Source organism: Nematostella vectensis, chromosome 2 (genome assembly GCF_932526225.1).
Source record: "Nematostella vectensis chromosome 2, jaNemVect1.1, whole genome shotgun sequence".
NCBI classification, from domain to species: Eukaryota; Metazoa; Cnidaria; class Anthozoa; order Actiniaria; family Edwardsiidae; genus Nematostella; species Nematostella vectensis.
The window spans coordinates 19,379,306-19,403,016 of record NC_064035.1 but is presented as its reverse complement, the minus strand read 5'-3'; the positions used below and the strand labels follow the sequence as shown (position 1 = coordinate 19,403,016).

General features: G+C 40.6%; 2 protein-coding genes and 1 long non-coding RNA gene across 4 annotated transcripts; 2 read left to right on the top strand and 1 right to left on the bottom strand.

Moving 5' to 3' along the window:
* Positions 1–280: 280 nt before the first annotated feature.
* LOC5525234 (amyloid beta A4 precursor protein-binding family B member 1-interacting protein) lies at positions 281–19,678 on the bottom strand. 2 transcript variants are annotated; one of them, XM_048723530.1, is made up of 17 exons: positions 19,526–19,678; positions 16,253–16,475; positions 15,701–15,775; positions 15,073–15,106; positions 11,111–11,268; positions 8,294–8,356; positions 8,107–8,184; positions 7,879–8,041; positions 7,126–7,247; positions 6,788–6,862; positions 6,137–6,277; positions 5,558–5,671; positions 5,074–5,175; positions 4,866–5,006; positions 3,368–3,440; positions 2,374–2,480; positions 281–2,264 (listed from the first exon to the last, which is right to left on the bottom strand). In XM_048723530.1, exons 2-17 carry the CDS (start codon positions 16,451–16,453, stop codon positions 1,275–1,277), a joined length of 2,637 nt encoding a protein of 878 aa, XP_048579487.1. In that variant the 5' UTR covers positions 16,454–16,475; positions 19,526–19,678; the 3' UTR covers positions 281–1,274. The 2 variants fall into 2 exon arrangements, with proteins under 2 accessions (XP_048579487.1, XP_048579488.1); XM_048723531.1 differs by lacking the exons at positions 15,073–15,106; positions 15,701–15,775; positions 16,253–16,475; positions 19,526–19,678 and adding an exon at positions 13,227–13,745.
* Positions 18,613–19,416, top strand: LOC116614546. The gene is made up of 2 exons (XR_004294614.2): positions 18,613–18,741; positions 18,840–19,416. It is a non-coding gene; the product is annotated as an uncharacterized LOC116614546 (long non-coding RNA).
* A 932-nt stretch (positions 19,679–20,610) lies between the features above and the next one.
* Positions 20,611–23,618, top strand: LOC116614541 (cytochrome P450 4F3-like). Its single transcript, XM_048723378.1, has 4 exons — positions 20,611–20,906; positions 21,374–21,547; positions 22,112–22,433; positions 23,316–23,618. Exons 1-4 carry the CDS (start codon positions 20,611–20,613, stop codon positions 23,616–23,618), a joined length of 1,095 nt encoding a protein of 364 aa, XP_048579335.1.
* The last annotated feature ends 93 nt before the right edge of the window (positions 23,619–23,711 follow it).

The following is a 23,711-nucleotide window of genomic DNA, read 5'->3' as shown; positions in this document are numbered from 1 at the left end:
GGACAACAATTCGTGTGCTTCAAGCTGGAGTATTGTTAGGTGTTACTGTGAATTTAGAAAAAGGTTTATCGCGCAGATTTCGAGATTTTTATTTTAACATAAAAATATTGCTTCCATTTAACTTGCATGAAAAAATAAATTTGATTTCCAAGAAGAGTGAATCTAGCGGAATCTGATAAAGCCTAGAAGTATTAATAAAATATAAAATTTCCCGAAAAATGAGTCTTCTATAGGGAACTATAAATTTTAAAAAAAAATGAGAAAAAATATAAAAACAATATATTTCTTCATATTTTATTTCTCTTTGAAGACATATTCATCAGCACTGCCTTGTTTTTTAAAACATTTCATTCTGTTACTGATTTTTCAATTAAAATGTCAAGAATGTTGAACCTTTAGTCTTTCTTCTAATATGCATATGCATAAAATAATAATTTACAGCGCAATGCAGTATCACAATGATGCTAAAAAAATGTTAGCGAGAGTCGTACCGACAACATGATATGATGCAGTTTGCGTCCAATCGCTTGACTTGTGTTATTTGGAAGGCTTTAGATGCTAGGTTGTATTGGTCAAGACATGCTGCTTACGTCGTTTGTTAGCAATGTTTCCCACAATAAACCCCACGTCTTTAGCCATGTTCCCTATTATGTCGCTTACGTCGTTAGCAAGATTCTTTCAAAGCATGCTGCTTACGTCGCGGGCGTCGTTAGCAAGGCCTTGACAAGCCGTTGATTAAACGCGTCGCTCGAGTCGCTCATGTCATTCACCAGACTGCAGCTAAGGATCTAATGCATAACGCAAGCAAACATAAGAATTAATGAAGTAAATCCATTCAAATGTGCAAAACTGGTGTTGAAGGTGATGACGGCAAAGATCCATTAGAGGCAGTGCTTGTGATTGTACGGTTTTCATGGCAAATATAACAACACTAGCGGTGCATCAACACACACATAACGCCAATAAGCATCCGATGACCATTCAAAACCAGGAAATGGTGGATCCTCAGATTATGACGACGACGCGGATGACGACGAACGCTTATGTCCGTGATAGCTTGTCGGAATACGACAAATGGAGGCAAAGATGAGATGCTTTACATCAATAGAATGGCGACGATGATTGGGAAAATGTCGATCAATGACAGTGACAAACATGATGCCATCAAACATTACAATGATACTCCAAGGTAATTTTCAAATGATCCACAGTCATTACGACGTTCTTCGGGAATACAGTAATATAACTCAAATAATAAACTGTACAACTCAGAGTCACGTGCGTAAAGGCGGTGGAGGCGGTGCTTTGCCAACACTATTCGTTCGGGTTTTCCCTGACTTTGGGGGAGGGGGAGGGGGGAATCTGTCGCCACTTAAAGACCTCCCCCTGCTTTCACTGTTCGATCTCGCAAGCGAAGACTCCAGATTACTCTTGAAGAGAACCTCCGGAGGGGGTGGTGGTAAGTCAGCGTCCGACCCAAGAAGCTCCGGAGGAGGGGGTGGCAGGGGAAGGCTGTCAAGGGAGTCTGTAGATCCATGAATACTAGGGAGGGGAGGGTGAAGTCTGCTCTCCTTAAGGCTCCCACTACGAGACGGCTTTTTCATGACAGGAGGGGGAGGGGGAGGGGGAAAATCGTCAGCCCCTGTGGGAGGGCTCCCTGGTGCTGACTCTATACTCTGCTGGGAGGAGGTGCTGTTCGACCGTGACGGCTTCCTGGCTACTGGAGGTGGCGGTGGTGGTTCTGCAGTGATAAGTGATGGACCTTCTTCTCTTGACGGGGACTGCAATTCGAGGCTGCGCTGGGAAGAAGTGCTGTTCGACCGTGACGGCTTCCTGGCTACTGGAGGTGGCGGTGGTGGTTCTGCACTGATGTTAGGCGCAGGTGGTAGATGGGGTGCGGCAGAGAAGGGAGCGGGCGCCGGGGGTAAGGGTGCTGAGCATGGCATGGGTGGGATGGGTGCACATGGTGGTGGTGGTACGGGTGCAAATTGTGGAGGTGCTGGTGGTTTAGGTGTCACTTTGGGTGGTAGGGGCGGTGCAGGTGGTGACTTGGTTTTCACCTCGGATGGAGATGGAATCCCAGCCTCACCGTTAGAGTAGCCATAAATAGGGAGGTCCCGTGGGCGGGTCATGGGCTCTTCTACAATGTCATCCATGATGATCGCATTGTCGATGTTGAAAGAGCGAGGCTCAGTGGTGTTGGGAGTCATCCCTGGCCCTGCACTTGACGTGGAGGGGGTGTCTGGCGAGATAGGGGCTTCATTCTGTACAGAGAAACACGCGTCAACTAGGCAAGACAAATAGATATAAATGCAGAAAGCAGATATAAAAAAGACAGAGAAACAGACAGACGGAAATAAGTAAACAATATACCTCTTCGTATTCTGTTCCTTTCTTCCAGGCATCAGAAAACAGATTGCCGATGGTTTTAGGCTTACGTTTCTGTTGTTGATAGCTTGTCACTGAGAAGCTTTGACTTCCTGAAATCACAGTATAGGAGCCAACGTGTTCAACCTGGCACGAGGTGTGTTCAGGGTAGGGCATGCATATTGGGTCTCTCACTTTCACAATAGTTTTAGGGAAGCTCACTGGTGTGGTGTGGTGTTTAAAATGTGTGATAACATAAAAAACTCATAAAATTGCTAAAGTTTCATAAAATAAAGTTGCCGACACAAAAGACAAAAACAATGTAGGGATCAAATGTCCTAACATTTCGCTTTGTTATGCGACCTTCGTTGCGATGCTGACTCGAAAATTATGCGGAGACAGACAGAAAGTTACATGAAATTTATACTTGAAACGAATCTGTCTCGCTAGTGTCATGCACCAACTCGAATCCTGAAAATGACATTTTTGGGAGTGAAATGGAGGTAATTACAGGTAATGTAGAGGTGTTTTTGGGCTTCTTGGCGAAAATAAAATCACCAAAGGGTAATTTGAATTGCTCTCTATTTTTCTACTGGGTATCCTGTTTGAATTTTACTCGTCAAACCAGTTTTTTACTCGCTTAATCCAGGGTTAGTAAATCGGGTTTCGGGAACGGTGAGTTATATCCGTAGGTTAGCTAACCTACGATTAGCGAATTTTAACCCGGGATTAGGGCGCTGGTCTTGGGTTAAGTTAATCGGCCTTTCAGGAACCGGCCCCAGACCAATAAAGTTCCCAAAATATTAAAGGGCTTGCTGATACCTGGCTTTGGAAAGAAACTACAGATTTTTTGTAACCGGATACGCTTGTTTGCCCAGATGCCCATGAGGCACTGCGGGTTACCACGCATGGATTCCCCTAGTGCAAACTTATTTGGAATAGGAAGGTATCTCGCTTGTGCAATCAATTTGTGAATACTAAATCAATTCATTTCGCTCACCAGTTCCAAAGCCCCCTTTCTTGATCCGGTCAGACTGCGCTTTTGCGTTATCTCGGGCAGTGCTCAATTGTTGCTGTAATAAAAAAACAAAATCATTATGAAATCATTAGCTCTATTTAGTGTCACGGTTTATCAATAACACAATAGTGTCTCCGCTTTGATTTGTGTAGACTCATTGTGGTTAAACTCAAGAATGCTTCCCTTGAATGCACTCGCGCCACTTGTCAGATGCGCAACACAGCACGTCTGGGAAACGTTATAGCACAACTATTATAATCCGGCCAAAAAGAAGCATTCCTAGCATCCCTATCATACTTTCTAACTATCACAGAACCCTTAGCGCGAAAACGATTAGTGTAACATGACGCAGATGGAAAGAAGGGTGTTTGGGATGATTCAATAGGGAAGAGCTCGGCATAGACTATAACAATACAGCTCAGGTTCGCAGGCATAATATGTTTTTGCCCGACTTAGGTTCATTTTAGCCCGTGCCGGAAACCTCAAATCTATTTCAATTATCATAATTTTATAGGGTGTTAAATTTATAAAGTCTACTTTCATTCAAAAAAGCAAGCAAACTATTAAGCGGGCTAAAATGTATTTTTATTATGTTATTATAACTAAAGGATAAATTCTGAGTCTGGTTTATTTCCTAAACAAAATAGAAATAGATTTGGAGTTAAATATACTCCCTTATTCTCACAGTTCGAGTGGTAAAGAGAAAAAGATGGTATAAAATGAAAACTTTGGGTTAGTTCATATTTGCAGATAAGAAACGTGAAAGCATTAGTAAGAGTTTGCGATGGATCGAGCAAACCAACCACTAAACCAAGCAAGATCCTTTATTTACATTCTTCACGTTAGTACAGCTTAATGTGAAATGCAAAATTTGTACATTTCACGAAGTAGTGAAATACTACATTGATTCTGAATTTCCATTTGATGTCCTGCTTTTTTACTACCTCATTCCGCATACCTCCCCCCTCCCCTACACACCGTCGCACCCCCCCTAACCAATTAACGCTATTTAAACTGATCAGATCATTCAATTATAGTCTTTTATATTACACGCAAAATATGAACAAAGCTCATAATACAACAAACCCAACAAATCATTTTTTAGTCTGGGCGGCATATGCACATACACCTATTTCACAAAATTTTTTAGTGCAAATGGCGAATGGCAAATGGTAAATGGCTTATCGAACCTAATTATTCGTAAAATTAAAGGTGTTGAATAAAGTCTAGCAATGTCAGAGCCAAGCATTGGTAACCTTTAATGGATAATTGTTTTTAATTAATCCAAATTCTTTGAGACGCATGATTACTTTCGGTCGTAGAACTGCCATTTGCCAATCGCCATTTGCACTGACAACCTTTATTGAAATAGGTGTATACTATATCATCTGTACACAAGTTCTTTAACCCGATGGATGGAAAGGAACACGATGCCATATAAGCTTCACCGCTCGGCTGTTAGCCTTCTGTGAGTACCAACCTGCGATTCATCGTTTTCATCGGATCTCGCGCTCACACTGAAGCTAGCCGCCTTGGGAAATCTGTTCTTATCCAACGTGAAAGCGAGGTTCTCCATCTCGTCCTGAGTCTCCGAGTAGTTTTCGAGTAATTGATAGCCGTACTGTGGGGCGATGACAAACGGTTAATAGTTCATTCGTCGAGCTATAGTGAAACCAAGTGATACGTACCTTGGCAAGCTTGATGCAAACCACCCATCGGTTGAAGGTCTTCACGTCTTCTGCACAGAAATATTTGATGGCTTTTGACTCGACTTCGTGGTATTCGGGATGCTGCAAACGGATTTTAAACAACAGGTAAAAATCTTGGTATTTCGCTTGAAAAAGCAGGGAAGAGAAGCCGAATGTGCTTTTGACTGCTACCCAAGACGAGCAAAGCAGACAAAATGAGTATTAGGGAGTTGCTACATAACAGGAGACAATTCCTTCAAATTTTGTCGCGTTGCGAGTTTCATGAAAATTACTCGTGTAACATCTCCTTTTACAACTTGCAAAATAAAATTTGTCTCGCAAGTTGCAAGAAAAGTGGAATTGATTTTTTTGCCCTGTGTTCTTTCTCTCTCCAATCTGCCTTTTTTTGTCATCGTTGCATTGCAAATTGTAGGAAAACTGCCTATCGGGTAACATGGACTTTCAGTAACACCAATCCACGCACCTTTAGAATGAAGCAATAGTCCGTTGGCGCCTTGAATTTCTTTTTAAACGACGCGTTGCCGTAATAGATGTTGACGAACTCGAACTTAATTAAACAGACGAGATCCCTAGAGGACTGAAGGAGAAAATGAGGCAATACGTTAAGCTCAGTAGAATGGAACAGAAGGGGAAAGTAGTCGCGTTAAAAGAGGGTAATCACGCCGCCATTTTATGCTCCCGCTCAATGGCGAGTCACACGAAGCATCCATTTCCATCTTTTGCTTTTTCAAACGAGTAACCAAGATATTCTCAATCAAATATCGTCAATAACGTACCAGACTTCATTCGTAGATTATTATTTTCCAAGTTTCCTTGCGAATAAACTCTGTATTTTCAATGATAAAAAATAACAAAGGAGCGGTTGATCGACCATCTTTAAGCTGAAAAACTTTATGGTGTGCGAAGTAAACGGTTAGAGAAGTAAACGACGGTTGGTGGTAGTCACAAGGGTACAATCAAAATACTACTAACTAGAAAAAACAATTCGAAAGACTTCCCCTTCGTTTATCAGTAGTTGAAGAATGACTAAGAAGATACGCACCTTGGTTTTGCCTTTGGGCGTGTAGTAGATTCCAGAGGCCCTAAGGGCGAAGTAGTGCTTTTTCCAGCTTTTTTTGCCATCCTTGAGGTACAACACGCCATCGAGCTCGGGTAATCGCATCGCCGATTCATTGAAATATTCCTAGACAAGCGAGAGAACGAAACGTTTTAAGATTACGTCACTCTCGGCGCCAAATCTAGTAACAACCACACAGAGGGTTCAACCACCACCGTCACCATCATTTCTACCATGACCGACCTTGACCACCACCATCAACATCACCACCACTATCATCAATAACAACATCGGCAAAAACAACGCCACCACCAATACTACGATCATCACCGGCTGCTCCACGTCAACAATAACAACACAAGTAGGACCACATCGCAACAAGAATAACAACAGCATTGATGTCACCAACGCTGATTCCAACACCACCATTAGTACAACCATCAAGACGACCACCAAAAACAATAACAACAATAATAGCTTCAGCTAGGAAGACAATGACAACAACAGCAATAACAGAAGCATCAAAAGCAATAGCTTATGACAGTTGTTACAACAAGAAGTGATTTGGAGGCTCTGATGACACCAAGCACCGACAATAGCAATACCATTACCTGCAGGTTCTATTTTCTATTTTACCTGAAGTAAAATGTCTTTGCTTTTCTCTGCCAGCTGAGCAGCTCCAGCAGAAGTATCACTTGATAGGAGGTAGTTCTGTAGGAAGGACAAATAAGGCATTTTCCGCATATTACATAAGTTGCAACATAAATAAAAATAAAAAGGTCCGACAGGAACCATTCTGAATGACATCTGTAGAAATTCCCTTTACTGGCCCGTCCATGGTTTGGAGAGGGCACGAAACAGACCAATAAAGTCCTCAAGAGAAATACATGAAAATGCGCATACCTGTGGGTTTTTGAAGGGCGCGAAACAGACAGATTAAAATCCTCAAGAGAAATACATTAAAATGCGCATACCTGTGGGTTTTTGAAGAGTGCATATTTTTCTCGCTTATTGTTGATGACGATTCTGTTGTTGTTCTCCCACGGCCAACTGGACACGACGTCGACTACGGATTCGTGATCCTCAAGGGACCTCTCTAAAGAAAAACGATTCTAGTGTCAATGCGCTTAATAGCCTAACAACATGTGTAAAGACATGTTTACAGAAGGACAATGTCTAAGCATATCATAAGCAATCACACTTCAGCCATTAGAACTATGCTATTCATCACTCCTAAAATAAGGTTGGGGCTGACGACGCAAACATTTGGACATTTTCGAAACTCTGAGATGCCAAAAAACTATCCATTTACACATAGGTAGTCTTTCTACCAGTACCCAGTTGGAGTCGACCCCTACCCTTTTGATAACACGCACCTATACAAAGTAAAGGTAGTCTTTCTTCGAAGACCAAGTTTGGGTTAACCTTTTGATAACACGCACCTATACAAAGTAAAGGTAGTCTTTCTTCGAAGATCAAGTTTGGGTTAACCTTTTGATAACAAGCAACCATACAAAGTTCCAGTAGTCTTTCTACCAGTGTCCAGTTGGGGTCAACCCTTACCCTTTTGGTAACACGCACCTATACAAAGTTCCGGTAGTCTTTCTACCAGTACCCAGTTGGAGTCAACCCCTACCCTTTTGATAACACGCACCTATACAAGGTAAAGATAGTCTTTCTACCAGTACCCAGTTGGAGTCAGCCCTTACCCTTTTATTAATACGCACCTATACAAAGTTCCGGTAGTCTTTCTACCAGTACCCAGTTGGGGTCGGGTTCAGCATCGTTCTTTCTCATCATCTTCTTGCACACTTCCCATGAGGTCCACGTCTGGTCGATGGCGATGGTCTTAGACGTCGGGTCCTCATCATTGTACACTTTTACCACGAGCTGGAAGGACAAGGTGGGAAATTTACGGGTGCTTTGATATCCAACAAGCAGGGCTTTAACCATACCTTCTTCACCCTTGCAGCTCGAAGCTTTTCCAACGCGATTCGTATTTTTTCTGCTTTTATTCGCTCTTGCTGCTCTTCCTAGAAAAAAAAAGAGACAATAATTAGATTACCGATTATAAAGAATTCCACAAAAATCAAAAGCTTTGACTAGTGAGAAATTAAAGTGAAAGTTGAATGTACAACTGACCGGGGTGAGCTCCTTGGACTCTTCCTGGACGCTTTCCAGACGCGAACGCACATCGGCAGATATCTGGACAAACACAATACACATGAAAAGGCACATTTATACAGCAGCCAGAACTCTACCAGAAATACACAAATCACCACAAACATTTGTACAAAGAAAAGACAGTTATCCATACGTATTGTATGTTCTAACTGTGCGATTAGGACACCGATCAATACTTTGGTGGGCAGGTTAAGACTAGCTTATCGGTTTTGTGGTTATGCAAACATGGCTTATCAACGGTGAAACCTGACCGCATAAGGTACGTCATCTCCAAAAGAGAAACGCCTCACTGAAATCTCTTCCTCTCTAAAATGCGTGGTGACACGGCGGGAGGATTCTGCGGTATGCTTTGACTCTACTAAGTTGTAAAAATTCAACTAAACTGGAGTCGCTTATCACTTTCATTGCAGTTAGAACACATGCCTCCCAAGCTCTGAGCGAGTACGGGTGAAAGGCTGGATGATGGGCTTCCTGTGGTGAGCTTTTAACGGCTTTTCATATGTATTCAAAATATCGCTTCTAAACTGTATTTTTTTAACTTTCAAATGTTGAAATATCCCAATAAAGATGCTTTGATACTTTTAAGTATTTTATTAAAATAAACATCTATGAAATGATTATTTTCGAGTTTAGGGCCGTTTAATCTAGCGTTCGCAAATCACACTTAAACGGCCCTAAACGTCGGAACCGGGAATCGAACCCGGAACCCTGTGGTGAGAGGCACAGGCACTACAGAGCGACCGGGAAACCTGTGGTGAGAGGCACAGGCGCTACAAAGAGACCGGGAAACCTGTGGTGAGAGGCACAGGCGCTACAAAGAGACGCTTTGCCAACTGCGCCACCTGGGCTCTACCAAGGTGTATCTGTGCTCTCGTAAGTCTGCAACCCAGGTATAACAAGGGCGCTTTGCCTTCTAAATTTACGTATATTTTCACAATTTCCCAACGGCAAAATGGTGATCGTGAATACAGCAAAACGAATGTTGTCAACATGGTCTTAGGGGATAAAGTCAAACGACAGCACATCCCCCCCCCTTAAAAGGTCAACACGATCATGGTAGATATGGCATAATAATAGCTATTTTCTTATTCCTTTTTCTGATAGTCAAAGAGGTTATAGGTGAACAGCACATAACAAGGACCTTGCAAGCGGACCAGGGTAGTCATAAGACGCCAATCACTTCTTTGTTACGCTATATCTCAGGAGTCGGAGGAACGACATTATCAGTAATGTTATTATCATTCTTTTAACAACAAAATTCTGACAACGGCAACGACGACGAAAAGGACAACAACAATAAGGAAAGTAAAAAACGATTAAAAGCAGCATTGGCAACAGCTGGAACAAAAAAAAAAGAAATATCTACAAAAAGAACAAAAAAGACATGAGCATGAAAACAGACGACGTCAGAAAGCGTAGAAAGAACAAAGCGTTAAAAACATCACACCCTGCACAGCAGTTGTCGTATCTGGAAGTTTGGGAATACACTAATTTCAAAAAAGGCTGCACCCGAGAACCCATGTGTCGAACACGCGGTGATTCATGGGAAGCGAATAAACGGCTGAATCCTTGTGTCTGAAAGTCGTGTGAATGACCATAAGAACATAAACAAGAATTCTGCAGCTTTGGAAACCTGGATTTTATTATTTATCTGATACCCATGAAGCACTGCGGGTTACGACAAAGATTCTCCGAGTGCAACCTTATTTGAAGTAGGTGTGTACGTGATTAGGACTACAAACATCGATACAGCTATCATAAACAACACTACTGTAGAACTACATGCCCAGACGTATGTTGATTCGAAGCATTCAAACCATTGATAGCAAATGGCGGGAAATATAAACAATCGAAACACCATAATGTGGAGGAGGGATTGCAAATAAGAGATATCCCAGTACTTGTAAACAAGAGATGTCCCAATGAGAAGTCAGTTGAGGGAGATAATTGGTAATTCTTTACTTAGGATTTAAACTGTTTAAGCCGTAAAATTTGAGCTGTTATCAAGGAATCTAAGGTTGTGTCATGCAAACCTCTGTAATTGGATCAGATGCCAGGATAAAACACAAAGACGCAGCACGAAGACAACAAATAACCACAAAAATATAATCTACACAACAGCAGCATTAAAGGACGAGATCGAGAGAAACAATTTGCACTATAAACGCAATATTATGTGTGTTATAAACTTTTAAGTTTATATTAAAATACACTACGTAGGATTCAATTAGACTTCTAAAATAAAAAGTCACTTAATAAATTAAAATTAATAATGGGTCTATCTTTTTCTATACTCTAAAATATAATTCATCAAAGCCTAAATCTTCCATTTAAAGAACAAAGAACATAGAAATTTAAAAGCCATGTTTGCGGTCTATGGTAGACTTTGCGGGTGAGAGAATTTCGTGTTTAAATTTTCCCTTTTGATTTTAGCATAGAACAATAAACTCATTTTGGCTAGTATGATGGCGGGAAAAAAATAAACGGATAAAAACCAATAAAGATTGGTTGGCTGATGAAATTAGACCGGAAAACATGACCGGATCTGCAAGTAGAGTAGAGAGCAAATGGCTTTATGCCAGAGTGAGTTACTGCGTTAAGACTGCGTTCCATATAATGCACTAAATTAATTGACGAATTCTAGTGTTGAAATCGCTAATGAATCACCATAATGACGACTACGTCTTTGACAGTAAGGTCGAGAATATCAGTTAATCAGAAGACAACCACGACAACCGATCAAAACTTGACGCATTGCTTATTATCATAACTTACCTTGGCAGTCGGTGAGATCGGAGAGTTCAGTTTGACTGGGAACGTGGGTTCCATGGCAGGGGTAGGATCGTTCACATTCTCTGTCTTATTCGCATTTAGGTCCTTCTCCATAACACACAGATCTTCCAACAAGGCATCGAGATCGACTTCGCCCGAGTCTGCAACATGGGATACGGCCAATATGTTATCAATTCGGCACAACTCTTGACACTTATGAAGTGTTTTATCTCTACGCTTCTTACAACATGCGAGTAAAAGTGCTCAGAGATTATAGCTATACTGCGCATCAGCCGAAGGCGTAACTTATATGGAAGTTGGGTATTTCTTTCGTCTTTGAAATAGATCTGTGTGTCACGACCTTAACATAACTCCACTAGGGATAAGTGTAAAAGACAATAGCCTAAAAGGAACTGAATGTAACTTGATACTTGAATATTACATCGTAGCAGCGTGACTAAAGAGAGGAACTAATATCTATTCTTTTCTTAGAAAAATACGACCTAGTTTTCAGCAGTAAAATGACCTTTTTTTACCTACAAAAACCACACAAGCCAACTTGTCTGTTCAAGGCTTTTAGCGGAAGTTAGTCGATGATTGTGAGACATCCGAAGTGATAAATCAAACCGCTTTTGGGTTTTTCCCCCCACTTTTTCATTTCTCCTTTCTCTCGCTTTTGCAAGTGGTACCTAACCACAAGTCTCTTGTTTGCTTATCATTGAATCATGTTTACTATGTCACTGAGCAAACCAGACTGCCTTAATTATTATTTTCATTTTTTTATCAGTTTGGTCCGAAGCACTAACTCGTTTTGTAGTTACGAATTCTAGATTAAAATATTACTAAGCAGCATTTTAAGACACAGCTCAAGAAACTAGGAACGAGTAGTAGAATTATTTTACCCCAATCCGCATACTGATCAGAAAATTTCTGACATAATGTGACCAAAAATAAAAAAGGCACCCTTTTTGACGGTGGTTGTTTCTTTCAGATTTTCTTTTTCTTTTCAAGGTAAAGATTTGGATTTTTAGGATGAAATAACTTGGTATATGATAGAATTTATAGAATTGGCTGGTGTAAGAAAATATAACGTTTGAATAAAAACTGACACAAAGGGATAAATAGAAAAAACTTTGAAAGAACCTTATTTGTTTTACCAAATTGGCATATACCTGATAAAAATAGTTAAAATAAATACCAATTAATTAAACTGCCCTTTCTTAGATTTATTAGAAAATAATCTAAACCACTAATGTTATGTTCTGTGGAAACAAAAGAACCGCTTTCTTTGCGACATGCCTTCTGTAAACAGCTGTAGTAACTGTGAATTTATGCCAAGAGTGGAGTGTTTTACTGTGTGTAGTATGTTAAAAGATAATTTAGAAAGTGTATATTATACTTCGCTATTATAAAAATCACGCATCATTTGACCGTAAAGCAAGGCCCATGCATCAACAAACTTGTGGATAGAGAAGAAAAACCGATTCACTAGTAGCGGAATTCACTAGCAGAATTTATATTAATATTCAGTTAGCGTTCAGAGAAAAAACATGCTTCCAGAAAAACCAAGATAAATATGATTGAGTATTAATTACTAACATTTCTCACTTGAAATACATGTAAATCTCCCGAGTTAGACATGGGGTTAATTACACTGGGCGAGGAAGAACAAAACGCTATGATTTAATAGTTAATCGATCAAACGTCTGCACTGTACACCCAAATCCTTCAGTATAAGACATCCTAACCTAAAAAAACCTCTTGGACAGCCTGAAGACAAATCATAAGCAAATCGATATGCTTCGACAATACAAGATAACGTTTATTTCGTATCTTCTCAGTTTTTGCTTTTGCAAAACGTGGCAGGCCTAAGTTGGATAAGAAAAACGTCAAAGTAATACCGCGTCATTCCGCTATAAACTATTACAATCGCACTCGTGCCGTTTGAATCTGGATATAACGAAGGTTTTACGAATTCAAGGCAAAAGTGTGAGATATGAATAGTACTCAGCGACAGCTGAACAGTCGCTGATTCCGATATCGCTATTTTAAGGCAAGCGCGGCAACAGCCCCTCAAGCATCGGTACACTGTACGGACGCGATCAAGGCTCGAAAGTACCTGTATACTTTGGGGCCTCCATGGTCGGCTGTCAACAATCCACCTCCTTCCTAACACAGAATTCCCCCCGCGCTCGATGTACACGCTCTGAGCCACTTGAGATAGCAGACAGCGCGCTTTGACCACAATTAATTAGTTTCATCGTAAGAGCAGCAGAATAATGCGAGCTTTAATGGATATGACAGGTAGATTACACCGCTTGATAAGCCCTTATCTCAGGAATAGCCCAGTTATCAATTAGTTTCGACAGTAGGGAGATAAACGACTCGGGAACTCTTCAATTGGATAAGCTTGGGGTAATACAGTGTTATCAAAGCGACGTAAGGTACACACACAACATAATATCAATCCCCCGTGTGTGGCATTGCGAACTTGCTGTTTTAGTTCGCAGGCTTCCCGATGCGGCGAAAGATGCGATGTTGTTTGATTGACACGATTTGATTGACAGTCTGGACTTCTCGAATAAAATGCGCGAATGTTATTGGGGAAGTTGAAAGGAAAATTAGAGCATAAACCCCTGGTTCTCTATGCTTTAGTCTTAGCCATTTACACTATTCTTAGTAATTTTAACTCGTAGAGCTAGCCAGTCTGGACCTTGTCTTATGCACAAAGCTGTAATTTTCTTAGCATCGAAAAAAAAATAAATAGAGAAAAACCGCGCGATCAAAACGTAATCCTCCAAAAAAAAAAGATGTATGTTTAGTTAACATCCTTGTCGGCTGCAACTTGTCCCCCCGTTCCCACACGCGTTAAATGCACCAACTTACTCCCCCTAAAACCTTCACATACCACGTGATGTTGACTTAAGATAACGCAACTGTAAAAAAAAGCAACACGAATATTATGTGATAACCTCTCATGGTCACGCCGTGCCTGCTGCGAAGAGCGCAAGCCGGAAACTCCGCACTAACCCTAAAATCTTGTTGTGTTTTGATTACTTCGACCCCCAGCCCATCCCCTATGTCTAGATGACTTGACGCGATGTTCGCTGTTCTCAGGTATTCGCGTCTCGCCTCAGGCAGCACTCAAGTTTGGTTACGACTCAAGGAGAAGTGTTTCTCCACAATGCAGGTGCACGATCTACTAAGGCATGTTTACTGAAATGTCAGTCCACCTTAAGACGTGCCCAATAACCATTTGATAGTAATAAATTAAAAGCAAGAGTGGGTTTATTTAAGTCCAAATGAAAAAGTCTGTGAAAATGCAATAGACGCCACACCCTGCAGGCCAATGGGAGTCGTGATATTTTTACTGTAATTCACGGACTGACCGCGACAGATATAGGCTACCACCTTATTTCACTAAATTTTCACGGAAACAAAATTACTCGCCGTGAAGAGAATAACTTTCAAGTTTCGTGTATTTTAATAAACAACTAATTTCACTGAGTATCAAGCCTTGTGAATACTTTAAACTGCGCAATTATGGGGACTAGGAGTAGAGTAAAGCGGTGATAAACAAAGAGGAGGAAATTAGGGTAAAGTGAGATCACGTGAAGAATAAAAGGCAGCAATGGCGCTCCCAGCCCATGCCCCAGAGGCTGGAAACTGCCAAACCCATTTACTCCCATTGCGATGCGCGCTACCGTGGCCACCTTGACAGTTTTGTAAATTTAGCCAATAAGGATGCGAGAAACGTATAATGTGATTGACATTAGCTTCTCTAGCCAACCGAGCTTCCCAGATGCAACTGACAAAATTCTCTTACTGATAAAGCTAGTGTCATGCAAGCAAAACCATTTGAACTGTGAATCAGTAGAACTAAAAAAGCTAGGAGAAATGATTGAAATGAACAAGACACTTATGAAAGTCAGTTCACTAAATAAAAGTTACTGATAAAGTCTTACCTTCCATGGCTGTTAACGAGAAGCGAAACTCATCCTGTTACAAAGCAACAGTAATGAGAAAAAGGTGATTAAAAAATGAAGATTAAAGCAAATTTTCAATACTAACTTACAACCTGCCAGGAATTACCCATTACAAAACAGCCTTCTGACATTTGTCATTCATGCTCTATTTGTTGTCAACAGAATCAATTTTGTGCTTATTGGTTTGTGAGCATTCTCATGGCGAAATGAGAGAACAGAGCCATTCAAGTATTTGTTCATAAAACTTTTTATTTCTTTTTCGAAGAAAAAAAGCTGAATGAAAACTGAAATGTTCAGAGACAAAAAGCTGAAATGGAAACCTTGTTGAATGTGCAGAACTTAGAAATTTACAGAAAGGCATTCATCTACAGCAAGTAATAAAGATGCATCACCATTTTCTCTCCACCTTTTTTATTTGTAATGCAATGTATATAGGTATATGACGAATATTCAGTGTAAGCCTCTGGCCCACTGAAAATTATGTTAGGTGTATCTCTACAACTGAAGTTAACTGTGAACTTAAACTTTGAGATAACCACCAGAATCGTTCAGAGATAGCTCTGCTGCTTACATTACAGGTGCCTTTATATCATTGGCACTTACATACCAGTGGTTTGGATGGCAGTTCTGGGGCTGCCTCTGGAGATGATGAATCATCAAAAGCAGATTCATGAGCTAGCTCCTAGTAGAGAGATTTTTTGGTGTTAAACCAATGTAGCTTATGCCCCATTGCCCCTCCTCTACCGTTCTTTAAAAAAACTATAGGGAAATGACTGCAGGGGCAGATCCAGCTTTTTGCCAAGGGGGCAGTTTGAACCAAAATTTTTGTCATTATTTTACCTTCGTACCGATTTTGGAATGAACAGACACAATGAAAACAATAAAAAGGCAGCCCAAGGGGGGGTTAAACCCCCTAACCCCCCAACCCCTCCCCTGTAGATCCACTACTGGGATGTGCCCCCCCAATTTTCTTAGCATCTCAGACCTGTGATGCCTTGGGCAAACATTTCTTGGAGCCATTAGCAGGGCTTTTTTCTAGGTCCGGCACCAAACCCTTGGATTTGACATGGTATTAGATAATGATGCTGTTACCCCACCCAACTCATCATCCCTTGATATGCAAGCAATATAAAAGGCTTGCAGTATTCATCAAACTTACATCTTGAAATCCTTGCAGCTCATTCAACATTTTGTCAATATCATCATCATCATCATCATCATTTTCTGCTTCTGTCATCTCTATAGATGATGCTTGTGTGTTCTCTGCCATTACTTCTCCTTTTTCTTCAGCCTTCTCCTCTGAAATCCCACCTGGAGATGTTTCTTTGTCATTCTCTTGACATGGAGGGGATAGATCCATTATTTCGGGAGGGGAGGGTGACCTGAATAAGGAAAAAACACTATTTTTTTAGCTGTATATGTAGAAATGCTACGATTCATAAAAGATCTGTCTACCACCCCCACCCTCCCCCTCGCCACAGCTGCCACCGTGTTGTAGGTGTCCTCTTTATTTCTCAAACGTAAGCCTATGATGCTTAAAAAAATCTAAGGGTGAAAAATACAACACCCTCCCCTCTCTCCCGCTTATACTAGGGCTATCCTATACTGTGGTTGTTTACTATTACATGAACCCTTATCAACCTGTCTATCAAGTTATAAATAGGCATTTTATATAAGCACGAAGGGTGAGGTTTAGGGTAAACGTCTAATATTGTACCTTTAAAAGGGATGTACTTATTGATCTCAAGCACTTTATATCTGTCTCTTTTTTTGACACATAAAGGCTTCCAACAGGGTGGTGAAGAGGGGGGGCCCATCACGAATCACGAAGTTATTTTTCAGACTTTCACGAATCACGAATTTAAAAAAGAAGCTTTCACGAATCACCGTTTTAACTTTTGCTTTTCTCATGAATATATGATTTAAATATACAATCACTTGGAGATTCAGTGCATTCAATGCAGTTTAACCGACAAATCTGTATAATAGAACAACGCTGCGGTTGATCCACTTATCCTTATACTACATGCTTCAATCGAGGCGCCTCCCTTCTGTATTCTTGCGACTGTTACTTCGGGATTTGCCCCAAGACCTTTACTAAGGGCAATTTCCTTCAGTGTTGTAAATGAAATCAGATGTTTCTTGAATACTTCAAATACTTTATGCTTCTCGATCGACAAGGGGACATTAAATTTTTCCTTGTGTACTACAGCAGATTTTGTCTCTGTTTTCTCTTGCTGAGTTAAGTAGAACGTCAAAATAACTTTGACGCTAGGATCAGAACTCTCCTCCATCCACAATGCAAGGTATAAGTCGAGATCTTTGTAAATACGCCACGTTTATGCAACAATGCCAGCTTCAAAAATTTACTGGACTACCATTAGCGTTTGACGAGTCCATCAAAACTGACCTGGATTTATGTTACTTAACCAATCATACTTAAGATAAAACAATAGTGCTGTCAAGTATTGGTGGAGTAGTGTCACACAAACTAAGACACTTGATACATCGTATATTAAACTAGCACAGCAAGAGGTCAACAATCTAAACAAAGGTCATGTTTATTTGGAAATCTCTTACATGTATTCGTCTTTTAATTATTGTCGGCGTCAACGGTCACCTTTCACGAATTTAGCCATGCGAAATCACGAGTCACGAAAGTAAAAATACCCCAATCACGGATCACGATAGAGTACTCAATCACGAATCACAGGTTTATTTTTAGGCTTTTCACGAATCACAGGTTAAATTTAGGGTCAATCATGAATCACGAAAATACTCTTCACCACCCTGTTCCAATTATCAAATTAAAATAACAATTAGCTCTTGATCAAAGGTAAATTTAAGATTAAAAGTAATACCCCTAGCAGGTGTGGGTGATATCATCACTTCAACAAGCCATTAGACTGTTTGAATCATTTATTATTTGATATATCATATGCCATTATCTGAAGAGTTGTTCCATTGGCAAGTCAAATTTTCATTTTAGTCAGAAAAGGAGAATTAATTTAGAAAATAACATGATTTTTCTTTGCTGAATTATGGTAGCAGCATGGTTAAAAAAATTTCCAGTACAATAAAATTTTCAAGTCATTTTTTCATTTTTGTATGCCATCACATTAAAACAAAATATTTACCCAATGACATATGAAAAATAATCGTTTTGCACTTTCGCAAGCCAGCTTTAGGGGTAGCCTTGAGAATTATTTATAAAGGCAGGGGGATGTCCCCAAATTTTGCCTTTTGCCTCCTAAAATTGATGTTTAGAGGATTTATAAATGACTGAAACTACAAGATTTTAGTGTTTTAGCAATTTATCCGATACTTCAAGCCTTTATGCCCCTCGAAATTTATTTTTCTTGTTTTATTACTTGAAATCTTACCGAATATTTAATTTGAAGTCCTATAAATACAATGATGTATATGGTGCAGTTTTCCAATAAATAACAAGCAAGTTTAAAATTTTGGCACCCGGCTGTGAAAGCCATTGATGACATAGTAAAGCACAATTTGACAACTCTTAACAAAAACATTAGAATTCACAGTTTAAAAACAGTCATCACAAACAGGTATTATACACTATTAAACTACTTCACACAAATCATGTGAAAATATTATTGATGTCACAAATCAATACTATAAGAAAGGGTAAGTATTTATGGTATTGAAGAAAGTAAATAATCACTATTGCTCAAGCCAGACACTTGAATCGAACATAACGCAATGTCTGAATTCATTTCCAACAGGAACCGTCTCAACAAACCTTGCTCGCCGCTTCCAAAGCGATGAAACGCATCGTAACATGACAACGAACAGTGCAGTAATGCTGTCAAAGTGATATTATGTCCTTATTCTACATTCGAATCACACAACCAGCTGAAAGCCGCAAGACAGATCGGCCATAGTCGGCGTACTGATTCGATGAAACGCATATCGAATTGCTACAGAATAGATAGAGATCTAAAGTTCTCACTCAGAAAAGAACGCTCTTATCCCGGTAACGCGACAGTGACAGAACAACCAGCTAATTATGAATCCATGAGCCAAAATATTAACGTATAAATTATAAAATATAGCACGGGATAATGCCACAAAGTGATCAAATGAACAACTAATTACCTGACTTACAAGATTACTCGTGCAATACTTGGTGCCATTTGTTATACGGTCGCGTGAGTTCGCTTTGTAATAACTTCGTGTTAATGTGGCTCGATACTTTTACAAGCTTTTCTAATAATGACAAGATTCTTTTACATTGATCTTTTATAGCTTCTAGAAGTGATGAGTATGTTTTGACCTCAAATAAAGCCCCTCCCCGCGTTACACATCCTACCGAACGGAAACGGCAATCCGCGAGTCATCGCTGAATACCACACTTGTTTGATAAAACACGATATTACCTCCTACCCTAACTTAACCTGATAAAACTTACCGTCCCTTTGGACCCTCAAGTCTTGCAGCACTCTTGTCTATAAGCTTCAGCACTTGAAAGCGGTGGTTCTAGTCTCGAACCGGAAGATTGCTCCGTTTGTTTGGTTCTTGTGCATCGGAATGACTCCGCAAGGGGCCTGTGGATAGGATTGCGTAATGTAAGAACGGAAGAACGCAGTAGGGTGGGGTCCGGAATAATTGCTTTTGCGTAGTAGTATCGATTCAGGCAGAGCCGATTTTTAATCAGGAAAATTCTTTGTTTATTCTTACTTCCTCTGCAAGCAATATGCTCGTCGAAATAAAACATGCTTTTCGATTCTCGGGTGGCAATTCGATTCTGCGCGTAGTACGATTCACTCTTATATGGAGTATTTTAAGGCTATAAAAATGTTTTTAAGTGTGTTCTTATAAATTTTAAGTATATAAAAGTATAGTACCAAATCAACTATTAGAAGAGAATTAAACAAATGATCAATAAAAATATTGAAGTTTGTTATTGTCAAGAGAATGATTCTGTATTATAGGAACACATCACACTTGAAAAGCAACTGCTGCTACCGACCCTCGGCATGTTCTTAGTATTTGGCGAAATCTCTGGCTGAACGTTTTTATGAAAAAGGATTATGAACGTACTCGATGAATCACTCATTGCTCCTTACATTTGCAATCATACACATAACGACGCACATCATAACGCCTCCTTGTCTTGCTTTCAACACTTTTATATCATTTTTTCGGGATAGGGGAGGGGATGGATGCCTTTTAGAGAACGTGAGATTCCATCTTTAGGAATCTCACGTTTTATATTTATCGTTGCAGAATCTTTTTTCTTTTAAATTTATTCTGTTCCTTGGTAGAGAACAAAAAAGACCCACGTATGGCTTGCTTAAAGGGCTTATCCCCATAAGATATTCTGGGTATCAGACAAGCTAATTGTAGCCAAATTATTAATGAAATATTAACCTAAACACTCTTCATAGGGGATCTGGACATGTTTTGCTCATATGTCAGCAGTGTCGGGGGTCCTGTAAGGTTTCTGAATTCGCCTCCGCTTGTTTTGCAGTTTGGTCATGCCTAACTCTTGCTATGTACAACAACGAAAATAAAACTATAGAAATATACACAAAGAAAAGTGAATGTGTTAAAATCAAGCGACTTGCGAACAATGGTAAGAGACATATTGGCCATCGGGCGTGCCAGAAGAACGAAAACATCACTGCCTGCACGGCACGGCACGGCACGACACGTCACGACACGGCACGGCACGGCACGGCACTTATGGAGATTAACAAACTTTCCCCCGTCACGATCAGCTTGGCTATTTGTGGGTCGGTGCTGGTTTCGTTGGGGGTCTGGCTTATAAATTATTGGTACGTGAAAAGGTAAGTGCCAAATAGCGTTCAGAACCTGTTGCCAAACATACCTCATGCAGTATCTTTGATACTTCACGATAATGCATTCTCATCATTGTAGATAAACAGTGTAGCATAACTGGAAATCGATAGTAAAGGGGCACGTTGTTGGCTTCTTGTGTTAGTGTATCGCTCTCCATTCGTTGACTTCAGTGTTGATATGCATAAATAAAAGCCGCACAATGGACAACGCTCCAACTCGGTGCGCCCTATTTCTATTGCGCTTCGCTCGTAGGGCTATAATAGTCGATAGTATTGAAGCAGATGTAACATAGCCTTTAGTGTTGGATGATTTAAAAAAAAAAACAAGGTACAAATCAAGGTGAATAAATTTGTAGAAATTGCCATCAATCTTCTAAAATATTGCGCGTCTAATTATGGCATGTATTCTTTTCTGTCATGTACACCGTCACTTCTAATATTGCGCATCTATGTAGGGCGCAGAAAGGGGCACGCAAATGTCCCGGTCCCCGACCTCACTGGCTCTTTGGTAACGTATCGGTGTTTCGCGAGACGCCAGAAGAAGTCCACTTGCGATGGTTTGCCCTCCATGAGGAGTATGGTGACATGTTCCGCTTGCGCCTTGGGCCACCAGGCCTTGGGCTGGATCTGTAAGAACTAAGTTCTTTCTCGCGCGCTCCCTGTGTGCCCGAACTTCGCGAAGCCCTGGGTCCCCGAGGATGCCATACGACGGCCAGAACTCTTCAGGAAAGTGCTGAACGACAGGTAGAGATATCTAGCCGCATGGACATAAGCGTGATTTTGTGGACCAATGTGGCTACTCTGGGTTTCCTGTGCTTGGCCCCTCTTGACTCCTTCTGATTATCCCTCCCCCGCGATTTCCCTACACAGGAGCCCACTCTTCTTTTTTTCTTTAAATAAGTTGCCTTTAGACGATGCTTGCTACGCCCCCGTATAGTAAGTTTATGCAGCAAATATGTTGAAGTATATTGTAATATGTATTCAGAAGTCTTCAGATTTTTTAAATATTTGTTTTTCTTTTAAAAGTAATTCCAAGCTACCGCTTCGAAACGATCATAGCCCAATATACCCGACAACTATTTTTCCCAGCATATTTCACGGGCCTTGTGTTCACATTTACGCCCGCAATCTAGACATGACATGGTAGGTAGCATAAGCTCTCGGAAAATAAGTAAAACATTCCTCTCCTTAAGGAATTTTGACGTTGCCACCGTGTCAGCTCGATTCTTCCAGAATGTTCTTGGCCAATTCTCCCTGGTGGGACTGAGCGGGGATCTATGGAAAAAGCACCGTCGTCTAATCAGCCCGTTCTTCGACAGAACGTACATGACATTCGCAGCAGATATAGCCAATCAGCAGACGAGGAAGTTGATTGACAGATGGCGTTTGCAACAACCTGGCTCCGTGATAGAGGCGTTCTCTGCAGTTAAAAATCTAACTGTTGACATATCTGGTTTGGTTGGATTCGGTTATGACCTCAAGGTCCAGGAAAATCCAGATAGTACAACCTGCCGGGTAAAACTTTGTTTGTGACTAAAAGTTTATCACGCTATTTCTTCAAAACACACAACTGCTCTATCATCAATGCTGCATTCTGATTTGTTGACCTTCTAGTTCGCTATACATTCTACTCTATCAGTTTATAATAGATATTCGACCAACTCCGTGGTCTATAGGCTCCAGTAGAAGGTTCAATAGAAAATGTCCTGCTTGCTACCATCACCATCTTTTTGTCAAATGGAAATGTCCAGCTTGCTACTTTCTTTTTGTCAAATGGACATGTTTAGCTTGCCTTCTATCTTTTTGTCAAATGGAAAGGTCCAGCTTGCCAACCATCTATTTGTCAAATGGAAATGTTTAGCTTGCTACCATCTATTTGTCAAAAGGAAATGTCCAGCTTGCTACCATCTATTTGTCAAAAGGAAATGTCCAGCTTGCTACCATCTATTTGTCAAAAGGAAATGTCCAGCTTGCTACCATCTTTTTGTCAAAAGGAAATGTCCAGCTTGCTACCATCTTTTTGTCAAATGGACATGTCCAGCTTGCTACCATCTTTTTGTCAAAAGGAAATGTCCAGCTTGCTACTATATTTTCAGTGTGAAATTGAAAAGGTCCCGCTTGCTACCATCTTTTTGTCAAATGGAAAGGTCCAGCTTGCAACTATCTTTTTGTCAAATGGACATGTTTAGCTTGCTACCATCTTTATGTCAAAGGGGAATGTCCACCTTGCAGCGATCTTTTTTTTTTCAAATGGAAATGTCCCGCTTGCTACTATATTTTTGTCAAATGGAAATGTTTAGCTTTTGCCTACTATCTTTTTGTTTAGGCAATCAACGCCTTCCTGGATCACGCTGGTGATATCATCATGGATGCTATACCATTCTTCTGGGCCCTCAGGCACCGATCAAGGCGTACCACCTAGCCAAGCAACAAAAGGTTCTGGACGATCTAGTCAGTACCATCATTCAGCAGCGACTGAGTGACCAGGAAGGCACACGGGCCAGGAGGGACTTATTGTCTCTTCTTTTCTCTGCCACGGACCCAGAGTCCAGATACAAGTTATCCGAGCAAGAAGTGCATAATGAAATCATCACGTTCATCTTTGGAGGATTTGAGACGACAGCTTCGTCACTTTGTTGGTTTCTCTACCACATAGGTAAGGGACAAGTGGCTACATGGGATATGTACCACATGGGGTAATGGACAGGTGGGTTTATGGGATATGTACCACGTGGGTAAGGGACAGGTGACTACTTAGGCGCGGATCGAGGAAAAAATTCTGACCTGTGTTTA